The sequence below is a fragment of the Cucurbita maxima genome, unplaced genomic scaffold (genome assembly GCF_002738345.1).
Source record: "Cucurbita maxima cultivar Rimu unplaced genomic scaffold, Cmax_1.0 Cma_Scf00017, whole genome shotgun sequence".
In the NCBI taxonomy this organism is placed as follows: domain Eukaryota; kingdom Viridiplantae; phylum Streptophyta; class Magnoliopsida; order Cucurbitales; family Cucurbitaceae; genus Cucurbita; species Cucurbita maxima.
Genome location: NW_019272033.1, coordinates 3,722,688 through 3,744,218, shown reverse-complemented (window position 1 = coordinate 3,744,218; position 21,531 = coordinate 3,722,688). Strand labels below are relative to the sequence as shown.

At 40.0% G+C, this 21,531-nt stretch overlaps 5 protein-coding genes across 9 annotated transcripts in view; 3 read left to right on the top strand and 2 right to left on the bottom strand.

Moving 5' to 3' along the window:
• The window catches only part of LOC111491879 (uncharacterized membrane protein At1g75140-like), a 3,125-nt gene extending 2,835 nt beyond the window's left edge, over positions 1–290 (bottom strand). Inside the window, exon 1 of the mRNA XM_023140950.1 lies at positions 84–290. The gene's annotated coding sequence lies outside the window, so the exon portion shown is untranslated. The remainder of the gene's footprint in view (positions 1–83) is intronic.
• Positions 291–1,929: 1,639 nt separating this feature from the next.
• On the top strand, positions 1,930–7,372 carry LOC111492272. 3 transcript variants are annotated; one of them, XM_023141561.1, is made up of 7 exons: positions 1,930–2,124; positions 2,961–4,603; positions 4,683–4,758; positions 4,992–5,347; positions 5,975–6,073; positions 6,144–6,271; positions 7,286–7,372. In XM_023141561.1, the coding sequence occupies exons 2-7, from the start codon at positions 3,008–3,010 to the stop codon at positions 7,287–7,289; spliced, it is 2,259 nt and encodes a 752-aa protein (XP_022997329.1). In that variant the 5' UTR covers positions 1,930–2,124; positions 2,961–3,007; the 3' UTR covers positions 7,290–7,372. The 3 variants fall into 3 exon arrangements, with proteins under 3 accessions (XP_022997329.1, XP_022997327.1, XP_022997328.1); XM_023141559.1 differs by lacking the exon at positions 7,286–7,372 and adding an exon at positions 6,556–6,697; XM_023141560.1 differs by lacking the exon at positions 7,286–7,372 and adding an exon at positions 6,556–6,697 and having other exon boundaries at positions 2,901–4,603.
• A 706-nt stretch (positions 7,373–8,078) lies between these two features.
• LOC111492438 lies at positions 8,079–9,295 on the top strand. 3 transcript variants are annotated; one of them, XM_023141778.1, is made up of 3 exons: positions 8,079–8,579; positions 8,643–8,858; positions 9,263–9,295. In XM_023141778.1, exons 1-3 carry the CDS (start codon positions 8,316–8,318, stop codon positions 9,266–9,268), a joined length of 486 nt encoding a protein of 161 aa, XP_022997546.1. In that variant the 5' UTR covers positions 8,079–8,315; the 3' UTR covers positions 9,269–9,295. The 3 variants fall into 3 exon arrangements, with proteins under 3 accessions (XP_022997546.1, XP_022997544.1, XP_022997545.1); XM_023141776.1 differs by lacking the exon at positions 9,263–9,295 and having other exon boundaries at positions 8,090–8,579; positions 8,643–8,995; XM_023141777.1 differs by lacking the exon at positions 9,263–9,295 and having other exon boundaries at positions 8,131–8,555; positions 8,643–8,995.
• A 717-nt stretch (positions 9,296–10,012) lies between these two features.
• LOC111491700 lies at positions 10,013–18,668 on the bottom strand. The gene is made up of 10 exons (XM_023140687.1): positions 18,494–18,668; positions 17,221–17,309; positions 16,116–17,027; positions 15,906–16,035; positions 15,638–15,799; positions 14,393–15,184; positions 11,518–14,263; positions 11,191–11,372; positions 11,033–11,092; positions 10,013–10,683 (listed from the first exon to the last, which is right to left on the bottom strand). Exons 1-10 carry the CDS (start codon positions 18,561–18,563, stop codon positions 10,292–10,294), a joined length of 5,535 nt encoding a protein of 1,844 aa, XP_022996455.1. The 5' UTR covers positions 18,564–18,668; the 3' UTR covers positions 10,013–10,291.
• Positions 18,669–20,476: 1,808 nt separating this feature from the next.
• On the top strand, positions 20,477–21,510 carry LOC111491919 (deoxyuridine 5'-triphosphate nucleotidohydrolase). Its single transcript, XM_023141020.1, is given in 4 exon segments — positions 20,477–20,520; positions 20,522–20,818; positions 20,909–21,000; positions 21,088–21,510. Coding segments are annotated over 4 exon segments (663 nt in total). The 5' UTR covers positions 20,477–20,491; the 3' UTR covers positions 21,333–21,510.
• The last annotated feature ends 21 nt before the right edge of the window (positions 21,511–21,531 follow it).

Here is a 21,531-nt window from a genome sequence, read left to right as displayed (position 1 = left end):
AAAAAAAAAAAAAAAAAAAAAAAAAAAAAAAAAAAAAAAAAAGGAGCTGACGGTATTAAAAAAATCAGAGACGGAGACTGTACCAGATCTAGGGCTTTCGAAAAGGTCGCGATCTCAGGCGAAATAGTGTCAACATGCTTCGGTCAAGTTCTTCTTTCCGACCATTTCGTTGGGGGAAATGTGAAGGGGAAGCGGTTTTAATTTGGTCAAGTTGCTGTCTCCTCTCCTCTCTCCCAACGTTTTTCTTCCCAAAATCTTCCGTCTTTTGTCATTTTGCGTTATGTTTGAAGCTCCTTCTCCCGTTGGATAAAACACCAATATTTTCATCCTTTAACTATTCTTTTATTTTATTTTAATCTTTTTTTTTTCTTTTTAAATTATCTTTATATTTTTAACCTTCATTTATTTATTTATTTTAAATAAATTCTCGTATTTTATATAAATATCTACCAACTCCCCTACTAATTTCATTCAATTCTTCTGCGATTCATTTACACCTCCATTCTCCATTTATCGTAGAGGAAAGTTAACTAACAACCCGATAACATCCCTTTACAGTTACGTGAGAAGAGCGGTAGATAGAAATGGACTGGGTATGCTTCTTTTTTGTTAAGAATATGTCAATATGATCTTAATAAGGTGTTGAGATTTGTATATGAGATTCGTTGGGCTTCTCTTTTTGGGGTATGCATCCCGACGTTTTTGTGCAATAAATCCCTCCGATCGAAGACTAGTGATAGATGGTTCGAGCTGTTGTAGAAGAGTAACTTAGTGTATTAAGTACAACAATAAACAACAATTAAGACCGAATCTCTTATTTATATATTCAACATAATTCATGTAATTAACTAACATGAGAGATTGAGTTTTTGAGTGTTTTTGGGTAATATTAACATTTAAAACACTTATATTATTATAATTTGTAACAAATTTTCAAAGCTGAAGGGTAGTATGGAATCGATTCGTAAAACAGCGAACGATTCTTTTTTATTATTATTATTTTTTTTTTCCCTCCATGTTAGCTGTCTTAATGTTCCAGGACATGTGTGGCATCGTCTTGTGGTGCCACGTGGCATGTGCATGCAGGCACAACCTAATGTCTGAGCCACTTACGTGTCGAATTATTAATGAGGATGAGGATCGCCAAATAGTTTCCAATTTTGCTGTTCCAACAGACATTGTAGCTTGTAACTTGTCCGTTGGAGATCGTTACACCATCATCACATTAATTAGTTAATTAATGCCTAAATCATATAACGTTATATTTTTTTATAATGGATATAGAAACAAGATCGATCGTACTTACATCCTAGCAAATATTAATTAAATAAATAAACACAAATATTTATGTAATTTGAAAATAAAAAATTCCCCTACATCTACGGGTAGTAATAAATCACTGTAACTTAAGTGTTTATAAGTGTATCTCTCACACTCTCACACTACAAAATCTCTCTTACTAAGTTTCTTATAACTATCTATAAACCCATATTTCAAAATAATACTAGACCAACTTTTATATAGCTATAACAATATTAATGTTATACATAGATCGAGATAATTCGTGTATCAGTATGGGATGAACCAAGTGAATTTCAGAGGAGTAGTATGAAAGATGTTTTTAAATACTTTTTAATGAATAACTTGTATTTTTTATTAATAAATTTATAATTTAACCATATTTCTAAAGCTAAAATTTCAATAGTATATATATGGGATAGGATTGGGTGTGACACGACCCAAAAATTAATTGGAGAAATCTTCTCCAACACTCAGCAAAGACCTGAAGTCAACGAGTCAACAAAATCAACGGCCGGATTTGGAAGTAACTGATTTAAGAGAAGCGGACACATCTACCGCACGCTATAAAATGGTTTATAAGATTATTTTCGCTCTATTTTTCTACGGTTTCATTAAGTCTCTCGATTTCCCGCCAGACGAATTGGCGCGAATCTGAATCTCGTCTCTTCTAATATTTCTTCTGTTGGTAGAACTAGCCCTAGATCTCTCTCCCGCCTTTTTTCTGTCACTGGATTGCCCTGTTTCGCCTTCTGCTCGTTGATCCCCTTCCTCCTCCGTCGTCTGTCAGCCTCGACGCCAGCGATTGAAAGAGTCCGATCACTGGTTAGTCAGTACTTGCTTTTGCTTTTCTGGTACTATTGTTCGAATCGGCGGCGGTCGATTATTTGATCGGTTTTGCAAATATTCCCTTTTATTTCGGAATTAGTTTGATGCATTTTTTATTTTGATATTGGGATCTAGACATTTGGACGAAACATTGGACATTAGCTCCGGAAGTTTAATTAGCTGAGTTGTTTAGCACGTTCATTAATTCTTATACTTCAGGCTTTTTGGTTGATCGGAATATCTTTCTCTAAGGTCCACGGATTAATAGGAACAACGTCCTACGGATTGATAGAATGTTCATTCATAACGTCAACTAGATTTAGTTCTCTAATGTCCATGGTTAAGTCGACGTGTTTATTTTAGTGAAAATGAGCTGTCTCCTTTCCGAAAGGAGAACTGTTCAATTGGCCGAGTATTGTTAATGTCGAGATCTGGATTTAACAATTTAATATATGAGTATAAAGTAAATTATGAATGTGTATTGTGGAGGATTTACTTGGCGATGACTGGTATTTTTCACGCCTTGCTAGTTTTCTGGCTACTGACCTTTGTTTCTGCACAAACGTGTCAATCCTTTTGTTCACCCATAATTTGGGCGACGAGTCACGAGGTCACAAGGTTTTCAACTATATCGGACTCGATTGTAACAATGTTCCTCAATTTCCCATTTTGGAGCAGTCTTATTGAAATTTTCCTTGAAATTGAAGATGAATAAGTTTTTTGGGCGGTGGACCTACACTATTTTGATCCTCAATTTTCACTTTGTTGTTTAGAATCATGCTGTCTTGATGAATTTATTGCTACCATTACTTAATAACTATTTTTCACGGCAGGAGAAGCATTATCTCTGTTCAGCGAGGGGAAGAATTATACTTATCGAATGGAATTAAGAAGTTTCAGTCATTTGCATTATATCAATGTCACTAAAGGTGGTGCGATGTCAAAAGTTCTAAACGTCAACTCCCATGGAAAGCCTGCAGTCGTATTTAAGAAGCTTACTGACATATATGAATCTATAGATGACAAGACTCAAGAATCACTTCCAAGACGATGGTCGAGGGAAGGTTTGGAAGAAAATATTCCTGATGAATGTGAGTTTAAGGTGGAAACCCAAGTTCTTTACGCAGAAAGAAAACTATTCAATAATGAGCCCGAAGTTTCTGATTCTGACAGTAAGGGTGATACCGATGGGCAAAAGAGTGATGTAGAAGTTGATAGCATGACTTTAAAGCAGATAACAGAAGGCTGCAAGAAAAGAAAGTTGAGGCAGTCGAGATCCGTTGACTCAAGTAAGGAAAAACTGAGGACATGTTCCAGACGAGAACTAGATCATGCATGCTTGTTATCTGACGAGGATGATAGTGATCTTAATGTAGCTCTTAACATCTGGAAATCCAAACTTTCTAAACGTAGAAAATTGAAAACCAAATGTGACGAAAGCAGAATATCTACTAGTTCACATTGCGGCCAAACAATTGGAAATTCTGACCCGATCAACAGTGATCAAGATCTCCATCCATCTGGTTCAGATCTACCCGTTCCAGTAGACATTAAAGTTGAAACTCCTGAACCCGATGTGTCAGAAATCCAAAGCACAAACTATAAAATTGATGAGTGGTCTCTATTTTGTGATGAAAATATAAACTCGTGTCTGAAACACGGGCCTAATGGAGCTGATGAATCAATTTTTTATCCGAAGTTGACAACATCTGAGAAAGAAGCTGAATATTGTGTTCTAAACAGTGCATGTCATGAATATTTGGAAGATGATGAACCCAAAACTCTTCAGATGGTAGGGGAATCTAGCAACGAGTGGATGTATGAAGATAACCTGGAGGAGCATAAACCCCATTATTCAGATTTTCCTGCATCAGAGAGCCTGGAGGGGCAATGTACCCCAGGTTATATATCCAATTACAGCATGTCAGAAGCCATTTCCTCGACTAAGGAACAGCTCTCTGGCACTTATATTACAAACGAGGTCATATTTCAGAATAATAGTGAAGATATGTCTGAAGCAATTGCCCCGACCGAGGAACAGTGCTGTGACACTTATATTTCACAATGTATACCCTTTACACACGATGTCATATGTCTGAATAATCTGAATAGCCTCAAAGTCCAAGAGACGAGTCCTGAAGCTGAAGTATGTTTAACTGAGATCAGTTATAAAGACAAGTTGGCATTTGTTCATGAAAAAGGTACTCCAACAGAATCTAACAGTAATTGTAACTTGCGCCCTGATCATGGAAAAAGAATTTCAACAAATTCTATCAGTGATGGTAACTTGAGTCCTGATCAGCATTTGATATCTACTGGCGAATGTCCAGCTACGGAGAGACAACCACAAATGTCTAATTATTATGATTCAGAAAGGAATACTCCACCAGATTTTCATCTTGATGGTTCTTTGGACAAATTTTATCAAACTGAAGAACCTAAACGTCATCCAACAAGGCTGCTGTTAAAGAGGACAGTAAGTTGAATCTAATTGATGTAATATTTGGTTTTAAATTATGCGGAGGTTGTTTATATTATTGTGCTTTCACTTTCAGTCCATTTCTCCAACATCTCAGAAAAGATTGTCGAAGGGTATGAGGTCTATGCAGTTACATGACAAAGAATACAAAAGTAAGTTCCTGAAGTTAGACATTGGTTTAGTAAGTTCCTTAGCACTAATACGTGGGAAGTGGGTTCGTTTAATAAATTTTTTACTTAATTATTTTATTTTATAATTTATTTTTATAAGCATATGTGAAATCCTAGAGAAATCCTAAAAGTATATTTGTGACTAGTCCTATAGTTTGGGAGTAGTTTGTTCACTTTTCGTTTTCATTTTCCTAATTTTTCTCTTTTCATTTTAGCATGTAGTGGCAAACCATATTTCAACCAAATCAAGTACAGGGATGGCTCAGCTGAAGAGTGTGACCAGATGAAGATAGTGCATTCGGATACATATCATAAGCAAAAGATTAGGAAATCAAAGAAGAGAAGTCTTCACTCAGCGAGCACCACTGTAGTTCCTCAAGCTAGCATGAGAAGCACTGCTGTCCAAAATTGTTCAGACAGTGCAATTGCATTCACACAAAGGCAGATGCAGGACATAGAATGTCTTGCTCTGAAACTTACAAATCAGTTAACGTCAATGAAAGCAATTGTTGACGACAGACTTCATGTTGAAGGAAACCAAGCTACAAGTTTCAAGTTTAACACGGATGAGGTAACTAAACATATATGGGAACACAACTTAATCGACAGCATGAGTACTATTACTTTATTGAAAAATTGAATTTTCCATGTTCCCTTGCAATATTCATGTTTAACAAGCCTACTTCAGATAATTATTGGACGTGATCTTCGGAGAGCTTTCATTATTAATATCCTTTGGCATTAATTAGAATATAGGAACGCGTTTGTAAAGTCTTTAATCATTTACCCCACTTTCCCTTAGTATTTATTACCTAGGATGTATTAAACTGTAAGTTTCAATCCTGCACGCCAAGTGTTTAACCAAGTCATGCAAGGGCTTTGGCAATTATTTCGGGGAGATTTATTTTTTCACTTCTCGAGGTTTTTGCTGGTGGGGAATCATGTTCAATAAAATTCTTCCTTTAACCTATTGCCAGCTTCTTTTGGGGGATAACTCGGCGAAAGATAAATGGATTAAAGGGTTAATTGGGTGCTGCTTATGTCAATTGAGGACATTGCTCCTTCCTGTAACTTCTTGTTGAACTTTAGACATTTAGCACAGATTGTTGCTTAGATTTTGGTATACCGGCAATTAGGACCTGAACTTCCCATGCAACTATTATGTTGTCCCCTCATGTATTATTCTGCACTTTGGCAGGTGCGAACGGCCGTTGCAGACGCCACGAAAGCAGAAGCGCAAGCAAGAAAATGGCTTTCCATAATGTCGAGGGACTGCAGCCGCTTTTGTAAAATAATGGTTAGTACCTCAGCATTATCCGATTTTTCTTACAGAAGGAAAGTACTGAATTTTCTTCCCTTAACTGCAGAAAACAACCGAGCATGGTTCAAATGTTTCTTCTCTAACTGCAATCCAGAAGTTGAAGAGGAAGATTACATTTGCTGATGAAGCTGGTGGAAAGCTTTGTGAAGTTAGGTTGATCGAGGACGGCATCAAGTAACTTCGTAAAGCCTTTCTACTTGGTTATTTACTTATACTGAATCATTGTTCTCTTGAGATTTTTTTTTTTTTTTTTTTTGTAAATTCCCATGTCTCGTATAAAATAAAGTGCAGCCAATGGATTCTATTGAGGAAATTAAATCATTATTATCGTTCCTTTTTCCGCATATTAAACCACAATGAGTTTGACCATGTTATAAGATAAGATCGAGTTGGAGGGTAAACATTCTTTATAATGATGTAGAAATATTTTCTTAACAAACTCGTACAATATCGGTTAGTGGTAGGTTTGAATGTTTAGAAATGGTATCAGAGTCAAACATCAAATTGATGTGCGAGTGAGGACGATGGACTCTCGAAAGGAGGTAAATTGTGAGATCCCGTATTGAAGTGGTAGACCGGTTTTAAAACTTATAGGATTACTCTAAAATAAAATGGTAGGTAGATGGATAGGCCATCATTTGTTTTGAGTGGGAATCGTAGAACAGAAACTCCCAAACCTCGGAAAAAGCTCCAACTATAATCCCATGATACTCCGGCGAGTTCAACGCCAAATAACACTGCAAAAGGTCCTCCAATCCCTTCGCCTCAAAAATCTCCTTCTCCAATATCATCTGTACCATTGACCTCTTGAAATCTCCTTGTGGTTCCTTCGATCTCTTGACCTGCACTAAGCTCTCCCCCATTTTCCATTCCACTTGACTTGGACAGGACGCGATTTCGCTTCTCTTCACCGGCGATCCATCGGAGAAGAAACTAATGGAAGAGTTCAACAATGCCTCTGTTCCTTCGCCTTCCTCTCCCTCGTACCCATACGACTTGTGCTTTGCCACGAATGCCTTGCTTTTAAGCCCCGTTTTCTTTGATTTCTTCATCTTCCACTTCTTTCTGGTTATCCAAGAAAATGGGGAACGCTGATTCTCCTCGCCTGAAATTTCATGCTCTGTTTCGGCTCTGTTTTCTTCCACTTGCATTAGTCCGTTTGCCCGAGCGTATGATTTCAATTTGCAGCTGATGCAGACTGATGTGGACTCTTCTGTTGAAAAATCTGCGAAGAAACCCACTGGCGTTGATGGCGGTGGCGATGGTGGATTGTGGTAACAGCCGTAGCAGGATTTGGGGTTAGCCGGCAATTGCTTCTCGTAGTGGAAATTTTCCGGCGAAGGGGTTATGGGGAAAGTTAAAGGGTGTGGGTGTTTGGGGCGGCAGAATCGGAAAGAGGAGATGAAGAGACGGACTTTGAGCTTGAAACTTCTGCCCATGGAGAGAAGGGAGGAGGATGGCCGGCGAATTGCTCTGTTTCCCTGTGTATAAATAATTGTGATAAGAGACAGTGGCCGGCCGGCAGCTAAGTTGAACCAATAGGGTTGTGGTTTGGACCAAATCCCAACTGATGACTAGAGGTTTAGTGGTATTTAATTGTGTAGAATTTTTCATATGAGGTGTAGTTGTATAATTGGCCGTCATTGCATGGAAACCTTAAAAAACTTAAGAAATCTAGAAAACAAAACAATATTTGTGAATTTAAGCTGTTATAAATGATCTGAGAGCTCAGAGTCAAACATTAATGTGCCAGAAAAGACATTGAACCATTCTTATAAATGATATAAGAGTCAGACACCAGTATGCTTGTTACGACGACGTTAGATTCTAGTTAGAAATGGTATTAGAACTAAACTCCGAACTGTGACACCGGACAAAGGTGAATCGTGCATCCCACGTGAACAAAACAACCCTGAATTCTCCCACTCGAATGGTGTTGCTCTCTTTTAGTAAGTTATATTCCAATAGGTTATAATATTCCAACCAAGTGGGTCCCCGCCCCTACTCTCCACTCCCTTTTGTGCGTAGGCAAATTGCAGAAGAAGCTCTGTCCATGGCCTTGGCCCCATTCGCACACAGGCACCATTCATGATCCCAATAAAAACTTGCATTTACATTACGACAAAACCCTCCATTAATTTCTCATCACTCTCCTCTCTTTCTCACTCTCTACCGTCGAAGAAACACTCCCAAAACAACCCCACTTTCTCCCCCAAAAATGAAACCCGACCTTCCACCTACAATGGCCGCACTGAAGAAGGACTCTCCATCAGAAACTGGGGTCTCCTTTTTCCTCTCAAGAAAAGCTCGCTACAAGTTCTGGGTATTGGCCGCCATTCTACTCCTCGCTTTCTGGTCCATGTTCACCGGCTCCGTTTCCCTCAAATGGTCCGCCGGGACTTTCGCCAGATTCTACGACGGCCCCCGCAAGCCGATCTTCGATGATCTTGACATTCTGGTGATCCTTTTAGCCATTTCCATGGTGGGTTCTTGTTTTTTACTGTTGTTTTTTACTGTTTTAGTGTATTGTTTTGCTGAAAATTAGGAAGTTGAAGAGCGGGAGAGGGATGTCCGGCACATGTGGAATCTGTACTCCCATGGAGGCGGCGGCCGGTTGCCGCGATTCTGGTTGGAGGCTTTTGAAGCGGCATACGAGGATTTGATCGGCGATGTTCCCGCCGTTCGAGATGCTGCCCTTTTGGAGATCGCTAGGATGTCTCTGCAATCTGTTCATGTCGACCCAATCCCGATCAAGTCCAAGGTTAGCCGTCGAGATCAAACATTTTCTTGAACCCTGTCTTGTTTGTGAGACTGTTTCTGATTGAAATTGGTTTCTGAAACCAATGGGTTGGATCCTCTTGGCGATGAAAAGGTTCCTTTCTCTATTTTATTTTATTTTATTTCATTTCAAATGTCATATCAACATTAAAAATGTTTTTAAATAATTACTCTATTAATTAGGAAATGGAAAAAGGGTTCTTTAAGACTATTCCTATAAACAAGGATAATTAAGTATATTTTAAAATGGTAGGGATAAATGAATCTATTTCTGAAACTTATTTTAAAATTTTTAATCCCCTCCCTATGGCATGTGCATTTAATTGTTATAAAAGTGGCACCTACTTTTTTTTTTCTCTCTCTCTCTCCTTTTCTTTTGGCCACATGCAGTAATAACCATACTTGTTAAAAGTGGGGGTCAGGTCATGCTCATCCAAAGTGGGTGTCACGGTCATGCTCATTCAGGGGATTGCATACTTGTTCCAAAATTTGTTTTTAAGTCAGGTATGCACTGAGGTGTATGACTGGTTACCAAAATCATATCTACACATATTTACTACGGTGTATGATCGATAACCAAAATCATATCTACATTCGCAAGAGTGCTAGCTGTTAGGATTATACGCTATCAAAATCGTTATTTCTTATTTTTAGCTCATTACATTACTTTCTTTAAAATTGTTTTCAACGTATTTCATTGCTCTTGTTTTTTAAAACATCTCTCAAACGTGGCTGAGGCTCGAGACTATTGTTCGTGAAGTCCAAATTTTTCAAAGTGTTAGTGTAGTGAAATAGAATGAAACTTAAAAACAGTCTGCCATGTCTTGGTTGTATCCAACACCCAACTCTCAAACCAACGGCCTCCGGACACACCTCCCTAATAAGCATGGCACTTTACACAACCCATCACATGCAGCATTGTGCATGGAGTTCCAGGCTCCTACACATCATACATTATCAAATATAGCCTTTTGCTAACACTCAATAGAATAGGCCAGGCTATAAAAATGGTGCAGCACCATCCCAGCTCACAAATTGAACTATACACTAAAAGAAGTAAGAATTGAAGTTGCATGCCTAAGCATCGGAACATTCCATGACCACTGCTGCGCTATGCATAAAAGAAGACCAACAAAGGAAGTGAAACACAAAGAAGAATAAATTACCTCGGTTAGGTTAAATCCAATCCAGCTCAAAAATGTTTGTGACAGACAGACCCAATAAAACAACAAACCTAAGAAGACAAGACAGAGAGTTAATTGTCAAAATCGACGAGCAACAGACAAAATAGTCACTGCTGCTGCATCTCTATGATGTTTTGGTGGTGGTAATTGAGGTACAAAAAAAAAATCCATTTACATAAAGTTGGATGCAGTTATTTACATTTGCCTCCAAAGCTGCTCTCTTTCTTTCCTACTAGTCTTCAACCGTCTGAATCTCACCCATCATGATTCGGTTACTAACTACATTAAACCCCAAAACTGATGGATTGATCTTCTTTCCTTTCTTTCCTTTCTTCTTTCCTCCTCCACTTTTCGCCGACCCATCTCGGCCAGCAGACACGTCCGGGTCCAGATCCCCCCCACCAGCATTGCCGGAATTCACATCTCGGGAAGCCATTGCAGATACCTTCCTCTCGTTCCGACTTTGGAATGCAATCTCAATAATATCTGCTGGGAGCAACTCCTTGTAATTGAGGAATTGATCGATGAACTCATGGTCGGGATCATATGATCCAAGATTCTCTATCAAAAGCAGCTCTGCCTCAGATCTTGATTGCTTCAAGCAGAATTCCAGGAAACTCGTGTCTAGAAACAGGCAAATAAAGTTCATACGTTAAAAAGAACTGTACATTAGTTTCCCAATGATTAGAAGTCTCACAAAATGATACGTAACGGATGTTTATCATCTAAAATAAAAAGGCCTTGGTTTTCTCAAATATTTTGTCATGTCCATGTGCCACTCTGTGAGTGTTCTAATACTCCAGTGTGACAAAATCTCATAAATGTCAAATATCAAAAACATGGTGCATCCAATCCTCGTAGGACATATTTTTTCAAGATAAGAAACCATAATGCATTCACATCCATGCCTCAACGGACATGAATTCATAAGCAAAATGTCTATGTCTATCTTCAACCAGGCAAGAAAAGATACCTTTTGTCCCAATGAGCCTTACACATTCATTCTCACACCAATCACGGAAGCCCATAGCTTCTACAAGGTGAGGAAAAAACTTAATCATTATACATGCCAAAGAAGATTTTGGCAAGAAAAAGGGAAAGAAAAAAGGAAAAAAACCATAAAACACTAACCTGAATGTTTGGTAATTGGATCTTGCTTGCCTTTCTGAGACGATTGTGCAGGCGAGGACGAAAGATGGTCAGCTTTGCCACCAGATGATTTTTGTCGGCTTAACAACCCAGTTGAAGCTACTGCTTTTACAGGGGTGTTCCTATTTCCCCAGTTTCCGTGGCTCCCAGGACGTACATCAACCCTGAAAAAAAAACATTGCTTTATTTCCCTTGAAAACCAGAATCATATAGCAGCAATGGTGGCTACAATGGAAAAAAAAAAGCTACATTGTTACAAAGTATACACAGATCAAAACTCTGACCCAGAAGAGGGGGGTAAAACCATACCGCTGATTCTCTTGCTTCGACTCAATGGGGCCCCAAAATAGGTCATCATCACCTCCATGTTTTGACTGAGTAGCAATATTCTGAAGGGGGGTTGATGCAGCCTTCGATGGGGAAGATGCAGAGAGAGACCAGGAAGGAGTAGTAGTGCGGCTGCTACGACCAACCTGAGTAGGCTGAGCCTTTTGGGGAGTAGAGATTTGTTGAGGATGCTGAGCAGCAGAGATTTTTCTTTCCTGCTCCATCTGAATATCCCTCAAAGATGTGGGTTTGGCGACCTTCCCAGAGTCACTGGACCATGCTAGAGCAGGGGCCACATTAGCAACTTCTCCCTTCCACAGAACAAAATCACCAAAAGAAGGCCCAGAAGGAATGGCGGGCATCGCTTCCTTCTCTTGCTGCATCTGGCGGGAGATTTTCCCCTTCTCAACGGGACTTAAACCAACAGGCACATCAGCAGAAGGGACTGCAGAGGAGGCCTTGGTACCAATACCCTTAGCCTTAGCAGACTTCTTGCGGCTCTTTTTTGTGTCTTTTGCCTCAATAAAATTTTCATCCATAGGTTCTGCTCGCACGGCCATGACCTGAGGAGAGGAAGCAATCTGAACAGTGTCAGAAACACGAACATCACCTGCACCAGACTTTTCCATATCATCTTCCGCCAGCAGATCATGCAATTGGCTCTTTCTACTTCTTGAAGTCAATAAATTTTCATGTTTCTCACTTGATTCTGAATTCACAGAATCTTTATGAATTTCTCTGGAAGCTTTTGGGTCTGAACTGCTCACGATTCCAGCCCAAGGAGTTGATAAACTCATAGTGTTAATAGAAGTTGAAATGTCTGATACAACAGTTTCTGTATGTGCCATTTTCTGCTCTTCCTCCTGAATCTCCAATAAAGACTTTGGCTTGAAATTCGAAGCAATTTTCCAAGCTCTTTGACCAGATTGAGTTTGTGAATTAAGCACAGAATCAGACCCACTTAGTCTGGACTCATCCCTCACTGGAACAGTTTCACCATCGTTCCAGGAATTTACAGCAGAGGCAGAGCTTTGATCTAGCTGACTATCCACAATGGCAATTTTGCCATCCCCATCTCTGATCTTCCGAGGAGAGCAAGCCGTGTCACTTGATTTTCCCACAATATTATCTGACTTCAATTTCAAATCATTTTCTGATTTCCCACTTTTTGATTGCTTTGACTGCTGAATACCAGAATTCTTAAAGTCCTTGGCCTGGTCAGAGGACAGCAACTTTGAAGATTTTTGCTTCTTGGTCTTTTTATCAGAAGATTTTCTAGGTTCTTGTACCTCAACATTTTTCACTTCTGCCTCTAAGGAGGTTTCATCTCTGCTTCCATCCCTTGCCAGCTTTTCCATAGGCATAATAGCTTCTTGAACCTTCACAGCAGGTACACTGTTGGGAACGGAAATTTCAATATTATGAACTGCTGCTGGTGGTATAGCAACTGAGATTTCAGCATTCTTGAGAGGAAGAGGTTCTACAGTAGCATCATCGGATGCAAAAGATGTGACAGTTGCATCCAGCCTTGGTACATCCTCCGATATTTTTTCCAAAGTTTTAATAATAGTGTGGCTATCAGATGACTTCGGTACAAGATTCACATCCTCATTTGATTTGCTAGACATCCCAGGCAAAAGTGAGCCCTCAACAACATTAGATCCAGGTATAACATCTTTTGGACGAGTATCATTAAGCTGCTCGGGGATAGCAGCAGTCCAACTCTTCTGCTGAACAACATTTCCAAACATTTGAGGTGGAAGAATAAGGGACGGATCTTCCGAATTAACATTGTAACTGGCTCCTTGGGTAGCTTGCAGAGCCATATTTCCGTAGGTAGTCGCATGATCAGTTAGTACATTTAAGGGCTTTTGTGAACCAATCTGAAACTTCTCTCGTGATAGCTGGACTTGTGATGGATCATTAGATGCATTTCCAATAGGTATAGAAGCGCCGTGCAACTGTCCAAAAGATGGATCGACAAAATGCTGATGTGACTGATGCTCTGATAGAACCTGGGAGAGCAACTGCTGCTGCTGCTGCTGTAATAACTGTTGTTGCTCCTCTTGTTTTTGCTGCTGCTTAAGTAATAAAATTTTGTCCAACAACGACATTTGTTGTGCAGAGAAAGGCACTTGTGAATGCAACTGCAACAGGTGCTGTTGTTGCAATTTACTTATCAGTTGTGGATCTTGAGATAAGCTGGAAGGAAGAAACTTATCTGAAGTTAAGGTAGAATTATCAGTAGCTTGAGCAAGCAAATTTGTTAACGGCGGCTGTGGTTGTAATCTCTGTTGTTGGAAACCAAAAGGTGCCTGCGAAGACAAGTTAAGATCATGGTGCAAGTCAAGTTTACTTTGGAGAGGATCGGGAGCACACTGTGAAGCAAATTTTGACCAGCCAGCAACGTCATTAATGCCAGGAGGTGCTTTGTCAGACAAGCCTTGCAGAATGGCCGACATATCAGCACTTTGCGGATGAGAAGTTTGGCGAGAATGATCTATTATTGAAGATAAAAGTTTGGCTTGCTGAATTGGATCATCTAGGCCAATGTCTGGCTTAGATACCTTGGATGAAGCATCTATACCAGGCCAAAATGCATAAGGATTGGACAAAGACCTTTGCCGCTCAAGTTCCATTCTTTTGGCCAACAGGAAAAGGTTGTTTCCATTGTCTATTCCCAACGAAGGCAAATTACTAGAATTATTCCCAAAATACCCTGGCAAGCCTACACAATAAGCATCACTATCAATTTATATCTCACTACAATATTATAACAAGAATTATAACTACGATGCAAAAGAACTTTAAAGGAAAGCGATATAACAATCTTCTTTGTTCACATACAAAAACAGACCTTCAGAAAAGGCACTCTTCTCGAGAGGTGAAGAACCTATATTACCAGACATAAGTGACTCCAGAAATCTGTTTTCAGCTTCAACCGTTGAGCCATGTTTATGCCTTGTCTCATTCCTCAAAGGATCAATCTCATTCAAACCAGTATGAAGCTTTCCCAAGCTACCAATACTAGCGTTACCTAATGTATCTGCGAATTCATTCTGCTTTGGTCCACAAAATCCTGGTGGTGGCTTGGCTTTAGATCGTAAATGAGGCATGGCATCACCAAGTGCTGAAAATGGCAACTCATTTGGTGCATTTGCCAGACGGACAGGTAAATCTAAGCCAAAATACCCACCCTCAAACCACTGAATAATGTCAGCCCCACTAAATGGGCCCTGAATTGCACCAGAAGGATCAATGTAATGGAATTGCAAATCCTCTGGAGCAGATTGAACAGTTTTCCTTGCTAGTTGTTCCTTGTCCAAAATCCCTGAAAGCTGCCTTCTAAGGATGGATTCATCCCCGGTATGCCATTTGGGATTCTCCTTCGGATAAGATGGAGTTGCTGAGTTACTTCCCCACCCATCATTAAGATTCTTTGAAGACTGTAGACCCTTGTCAGGAGTTCCTGAATTGATATTATTAGGATTGTCTCTCCAATCAGGTAAGGATGTATTCAGGAGTTGCTCAAGTGATGAGGCATCCCATGTACGGCCGTGTTGAACATTGGTACCCCCCTTAACACTAGATTCCCTACTGACAGGCCCCTCATCTGCTTTTCTCATAGCATTGTCATCTTCTCTGAAAGCTGCACAATACCATCATTGTACAAACATCTTCAGAGATAAATGAGAAAACAGTCCATGCAGAAAATTGAATTTTGACAAACAAGGGTAGCATTCCATAACTGGAAAAGATATACCCGCAAAAACCAACAAAATTTAAAAACCAGAAGCAAGACAGCATTTAAAAGTTGAAGAAAGAAATGTCAAAACTTTGCCAGCCATTTCTTGAATTATCTTATTTTTTAATCCCGGATTGCAAATGACGAACTTTTCATTAATTTCTAAGAAAGAACAAAAAAGGTAGGTCCCAAAAAGAGTTAAGAAAATCCTCTCCAACTAAGATCTTTGTGATAAAATAGAGCCTTAACTAAGAGAAATTAAAATAACACTAAAAACATTTCTACCCACATCATCAGACAACAGGTAGCAACAGTAACATTCCAAACCTTTTACCCTCCAGTTACGGTGTTACTTACCTTCAGATTTGAAGGTGCTACTAGCATGTGCCAGGGGCCTATGATATGGCAACTGCCTCTCGGTAGTGACCTCTGAATAGTTTGTGTGACCAGGTTTAGTGGTGCTATCATCCTTATCATCATTGCAATCATCAAAGCCATGAGGTAAATCCTCTCTACTGCCTGCTCAAACAAACAGGGTCCAAGGTGGTGAATTCCCCACTAATTCAAATTCGAACAAAAAACCAAGCACCAAAATAAAAAAAAATTAACGGGAAGCATTTTGAACCTAGGGAAGGTGAAACACCAAGTTTTGTTCGTCTAGTCTGCATAAATTCTGATGAGTTTCGACCATCCTTTGACACCTGAGGTGCACCACTACTGACAATTTCCCCTTTATCAATCCCTTTCAAGAAAGTCTAAAAAAGAAAGAAAAAAAAGTTGTCATTCAAACAGCTAGAATGAATACTTAACATGACAGTAAATAGCAGTATTTTACCATTTCTTCAGTAGTTGGCACACAAAGAGCAAGAGGCTCCAACGGTTCATCCAGCGTAAGAGTAGGCACGGGCACAAATCCATCTTTTAAAGTTTGCTGTGATGTCAGACTGGTAGTCCTGAAAACATCAAGCAACTTTGTCCTGCTATATTTGTAGTAGTAAGGCTCTCTTCCAGATTTCTCGGAGGAAGCTCCAAGAGAATGTGGAGATGAATAAATACTATTGGGAGGATTTACACCAGAACTGATGATTCCACGACCTAAAGAGAAGGTAGGAGGTGTGTTGTCTGCACGTCCACGATGGGAAAATGCAGGAACTTGTTTGATTGGAGTTTGGGTTTGATGATGAGGAGGTTCTCCCTTACCTCGACCCTGAGAGGAACTAGACCTCCATGGGCGATAATGATCTCCATCCCTGTCATTTTTCCCATAATTGGACACATGCGAGAAATTTTTGTCAAGGTGCAAATCACCATCTCTTCCAGAGTCCACCCGCTTCTCACGAAATCCTTCAGTTTCCTTATCATCAGGGCCCCAACGTGTGTTCCATTTGCTCTCACGTCGTTGATCATAATGAACATTATCCCGATTGCTTGAATCAGACCAGCGTTCCGATGGGCCTCGGCGAGATTCTCTAAAGACTCTTGTGGATGAGTCTTCATTCCAACGATCCATCTTACGACCATCACCTATCTCTTTCTCACCATCCCTCCAACGATCCTTACGCACTGAAGAACTATTTTCTCTTTCCTCGTCATGCCAACGGTCACGCCTACCAATTTCAGAATCAGTCAAGGATGGCCTAAAAATTTCTTTTTTCTTTTGTATTTCATTCATATCCTCAGAATTCTCTGATCCCTTCATCGTGTCCATGCGGTTTCCATAAACAGGTTGATGACTGAAATGGTTTTCCTGCACATAAAAATTTAATGAGAACCAGAAAAACTATCAGGAATTATAGGGAATGGATCTACAGTTAACATATTATGACTGACTAAAAGTGGATTCACTATATAACTTAAAACTCAAATGTCCCTCTGCAGTTAAGTATCACAAACATATGGTGGTAAAGATAAACTGTAAGGCCTGAGTTCAGATTACACACCCCGGTTCCCATTCCATGCTTACTCTCCCCTGGTTTAGGCAGAAGCCACTGTGGTGAAAGAGGAATTGGATTTTCAGACCCCTGAACATCTGCATAAAAATATTAAAAATAAGTAACCCTGCAACATTATGTCCGTAAATAGAAATAGTCGAGACATTTAATTTTTAAAAATTATAAATATTTGAACTTCAAATTAACCCAAGGACCACGCCATGCTGCTACAATGCAATAGAAATAACTGTATATATAAATCACTTTCTCAAATTCCATTACTGCAGGCACATGTATCAACAGTTCATATTTAAGTTACTACTCACCCTTTGTCGTACTCCGGCTGTGAAACTATAATTGAAAACCATTCAAATAGAATGATATGTGACACCATCAAATAGATACATTTTAAAAATAAGTTCGCCGCACCAAAAAAGAACCACAGTCGAAAAACTTTAGAGGAGAAAAAGAAAGTCATCAAAATTCAAGAGAGAAGCTTTTAGTGACTGCAAAAAATCATTTGTAAACCTCAAGTTTCAGAATTCTACAAACCATCAGAAAAAAAAAGTTAAATTAAATTCATGTCGAAGAACACCAATATTAACATTCAGTCGAGCGTTTAACTGTTCCAACAGGTATTGATAGCAAGGAAGGACACATAAATTCTCAGATCCTTAAGAAAACGTGCACCAACAGGATTGTCGATTCGCAAAAAGAAAGCAAGTTCTCGTCTGAAAACCAAGTGGTTAATATTAACTCAAATTCTGTGCTTATCGTGAATTGTCAAATAGCTTTAAAAAGGTAGAACCTTCCAACATCAGTGAACAAATAAAAATGACTCGAGCAAAGCTCCGAGACCAGCATTTCATTTACATCAAAAAGGAAAAAAAAAAGGAATAAAAAGTATAGGGAGGAAATGGCCAAGAGCCACATTAGCCAATCCTCGAAATTAACAATGACCAATAGCACTCAAACTCGTTTGTTTATTCGCCAACAAAGCAATAAGAAAACCCACGAGCCAAATTAAGAATACAACCGAAAAAATCGAGACCCCATTTTCGAAATACCCTAAAAAACCCTAACTCCAAGAGCGATAACCATCAGCGCTGCCAGACGAGACCACACCCACAAAACACGATTAAACCGAAAACATCCAGTCATATAAAAACCCTCAGCTAGGTTAAGCTAAACAGTACAAAACCCCAAGAATGGCGATCAAAAAAGGGATGGAAAAAAATAGTGTCTAAGCTTAGAGTAAGTAGGGAGGGAGAGAGAGAAATACCATTGGCAGCATGGAGAGGACTGGAGACAGAGAGATTGGGGCGAGAGCCAAAGTCGAAGCGGCCGGCCATGGATGATCTCGGAGAGAGTTGAGATAGATAAAGAGAGAGCGCGGGATAGATAGAACAAAGAAAACCCTTTTTCTTATGCTTCTGTGATGATTGCGCTTAGGACGATGTGAGAGTCGAAAAATGAGGTTACGGTGAGAATATATAAAACGCGATAGAAAACAGATAAACAGAGAAATTTCATAACGGCGTTAGGTTAAGACGAAACGACACGTCGTCTCATAACTGTTTAATTTTTCTTCCTAAGATCGTGTCCTTCTCATGTTTGTGGAAGAGCGTGACTGCACTAAGTCCATATAAGAGAGTATGAGTTCGTGAGTCCTAATAAGATCGAGATAGACGTGTACGTTACGATGGTTGAATAACACTATGACAAGTGAAATAAACATGTCCAAGAAAATCGACGAGCAAACCACCTTAAGTTTCATTCAATTATTCAACATATTATTGTGGCATGGGGACGAGCATGGCCTATATGCATTGATGTGAGCGAGAGAGTATGTGTTTGTAAGTCTAAACAGGGTTGGTGCACAAAGGTCACACTCATTCATAGAAACGACCGTGGGGGCTGGGAGAGTTAACACCATGGTACCTTATAATATATTTTGAGTCATTTTCAATAGATATGATTTTGGTGAATGATTATACGGTGTCGTGCATTGTCCTTCCGATGTTCAATTGACACCAAACTTGGCGAGCATTCATATTTTATATGGATGGACTTAACTCCCGAACCGCAGGCCCAAATTCCTTTCATAATCTTGACTTTGAAGGTTAAGGCCCAAGACCCTACCCGACCCTTCAACAAGCCTATCTTTGTCCCTCTTGTCTATTCGATGTCTTTATCTTACTCACGTCTCAACTTGTCTCCAATGCCCACTCCGTATGGTGTGTTAGATGATGTACCGTTCTTCTCGGTCGCATCATGGCACTCGTCTAACCCCTCATGTGACTAGATGGAAACCACTTCAGGGTGACCGCTTCTCTTTTCGCGAGTCACAACCTACCATTTTCTTAATTTAGACTGGATCATTCCATTCTATTTATTTTATTGTTTTTTCTCTCCCCTCTTTAATAATAAAATATTAGTTTTTTTTCTCTCACAGTCATCTTTTGCTTAATATATTACTGTGACGTGTTAATTAGACCAAGTGTAAGTATGGGAAGCTAACTTTTAAAATTAGTAATTCAAAATGGATTTGATTTGATTTTTATTATTATTATTTTTTGTAAAGAAATAAGATAAAGCAACCTCTAGTCAAAAGAAGATCGTTCGGCCCAATGTGAACACAGATTCAAGTAGCGGCCCATTAATACAAGCCCATTTAAAAGGCCCAAACTACCCATTTCCCTATCCACTACCAGCCCCAGGGTCCACAAGAAAATCAAAAAAATCAAACCAACGCCGAATAAATGGTCGGTTCGGATTAGGGAAAATCGAACCGAACTGTGACAATCCTTAAGAAGCCAAGAGCCTTTTTATTCTTAGCTCCGCCGTTGTATTCGCCATTTTTTTCTTTCCGCTCCTCGTCGGTCTCAGCACTCGTTCTTCGCCACGGACTCCTCGACGGGCAGTCGCACTCCTCGCCGTGCCGCCCCTTTGTCGTCGAAGCAACTGCAAGCAGCTTCTCCTCGCTGCAGCAGCCAAGACCATCGTTAGTTACTTCTCCTCGCCGCGCTGGTAGTTCGTCGTTCGCCACTAGTCCGTCGCAGAGCCACTCCTCGCCGCCGCTCGTAGCTTATCCTCGTTGTGCCATCGCTTCGCCAAGTCTCCTCTGCAAAAGGAAAGTTAAAATTCTTTAAATTTAAAATTGAACCGGTCGGGTCGGTTCACTCGGGGTTGGGTCCAAACGAGCGAACCGAATTGAAGTTCTCCCTTGGGCCTTGCTAGAACGTCACCGTACGATGTCAATAGGTTATCGTGCAGTGAAATGGAGGGAAAATTTGGCGCCATTATCGACGATGCTCTCTAGTCTTCCTCTATTTAAAGCCGTTTCACCTTCTTCTAACCCCACACAGACCTGCGTCAATTTCAGGTTCAATTCTCATTTCTCCCGAACCCTAACAATGGCGCAGAACTGCCCCTCAGAAGACAATGTATCGTTGCGGTCGCCCAAGGTACCAAAGCTTGCTCATGAGAGCGGTGAGTCTGAAAGATTTAGCTATTCATCGACGCTTCTCAGAGTAAAGAAACTGTCCGATAATGCCGTGTTGCCATCGCGAGCCTCCGCTCTCTCCGCTGGTTACGATCTCTCCAGGTGACTTATCTGTGATTCTGTATATGTCCATGAACTAGTGCAGGAAGTTTCGGCTCTTGACGTTTACCGTGATCATGTATGATAATATAGTGCAAAAGATACGATTATCCCTTCTCGAGGAAGAGGCTTGGTTCCGACTGATTTGAGCATCGCGATTCCGGACGGAACTTACGCTCGAATTGGTACTTCTAAATCTAATCTAAGTACGCACCATCTTACATCTTTCTTGCAATCTTGGACTGATACTGAAGTCTTTTTGCTATTTGCAGCACCGCGTTCGGGTTTGGCTTTGAAGCATGCGATCGATGTTGGTGCGGGTGTGATAGATGCTGATTACAGAGGCCCCCTGGGAGTAATATTGTTCAATCACTCTGATGCGGATTTCGAGGTGAAAATGGGCGACAGAATCGCTCAACTGATTCTTGAGAAAATTGTGACGCCTGAGGTGCTCGAGGTCGAGGATTTGGATTCCACTCTCCGAGGTGAATCTGGCTTCGGCTCTACAGGTGTTTGAGAAATCTCTAACTGCTTAGAAATGGCGGACTTGCAGTTCTTTTTCCCATTTTGCATCGTTTATCGTTGAATACATGATCATCAGACAACGAAAAAGAACTTTCTTCTGTATCTTGCTACTTCAATAAACGAATTACCAAATTTACATCTATTTGCAACTACTAGATGAGATGCCTGCTTAGACATGGCGGATTTGCAGT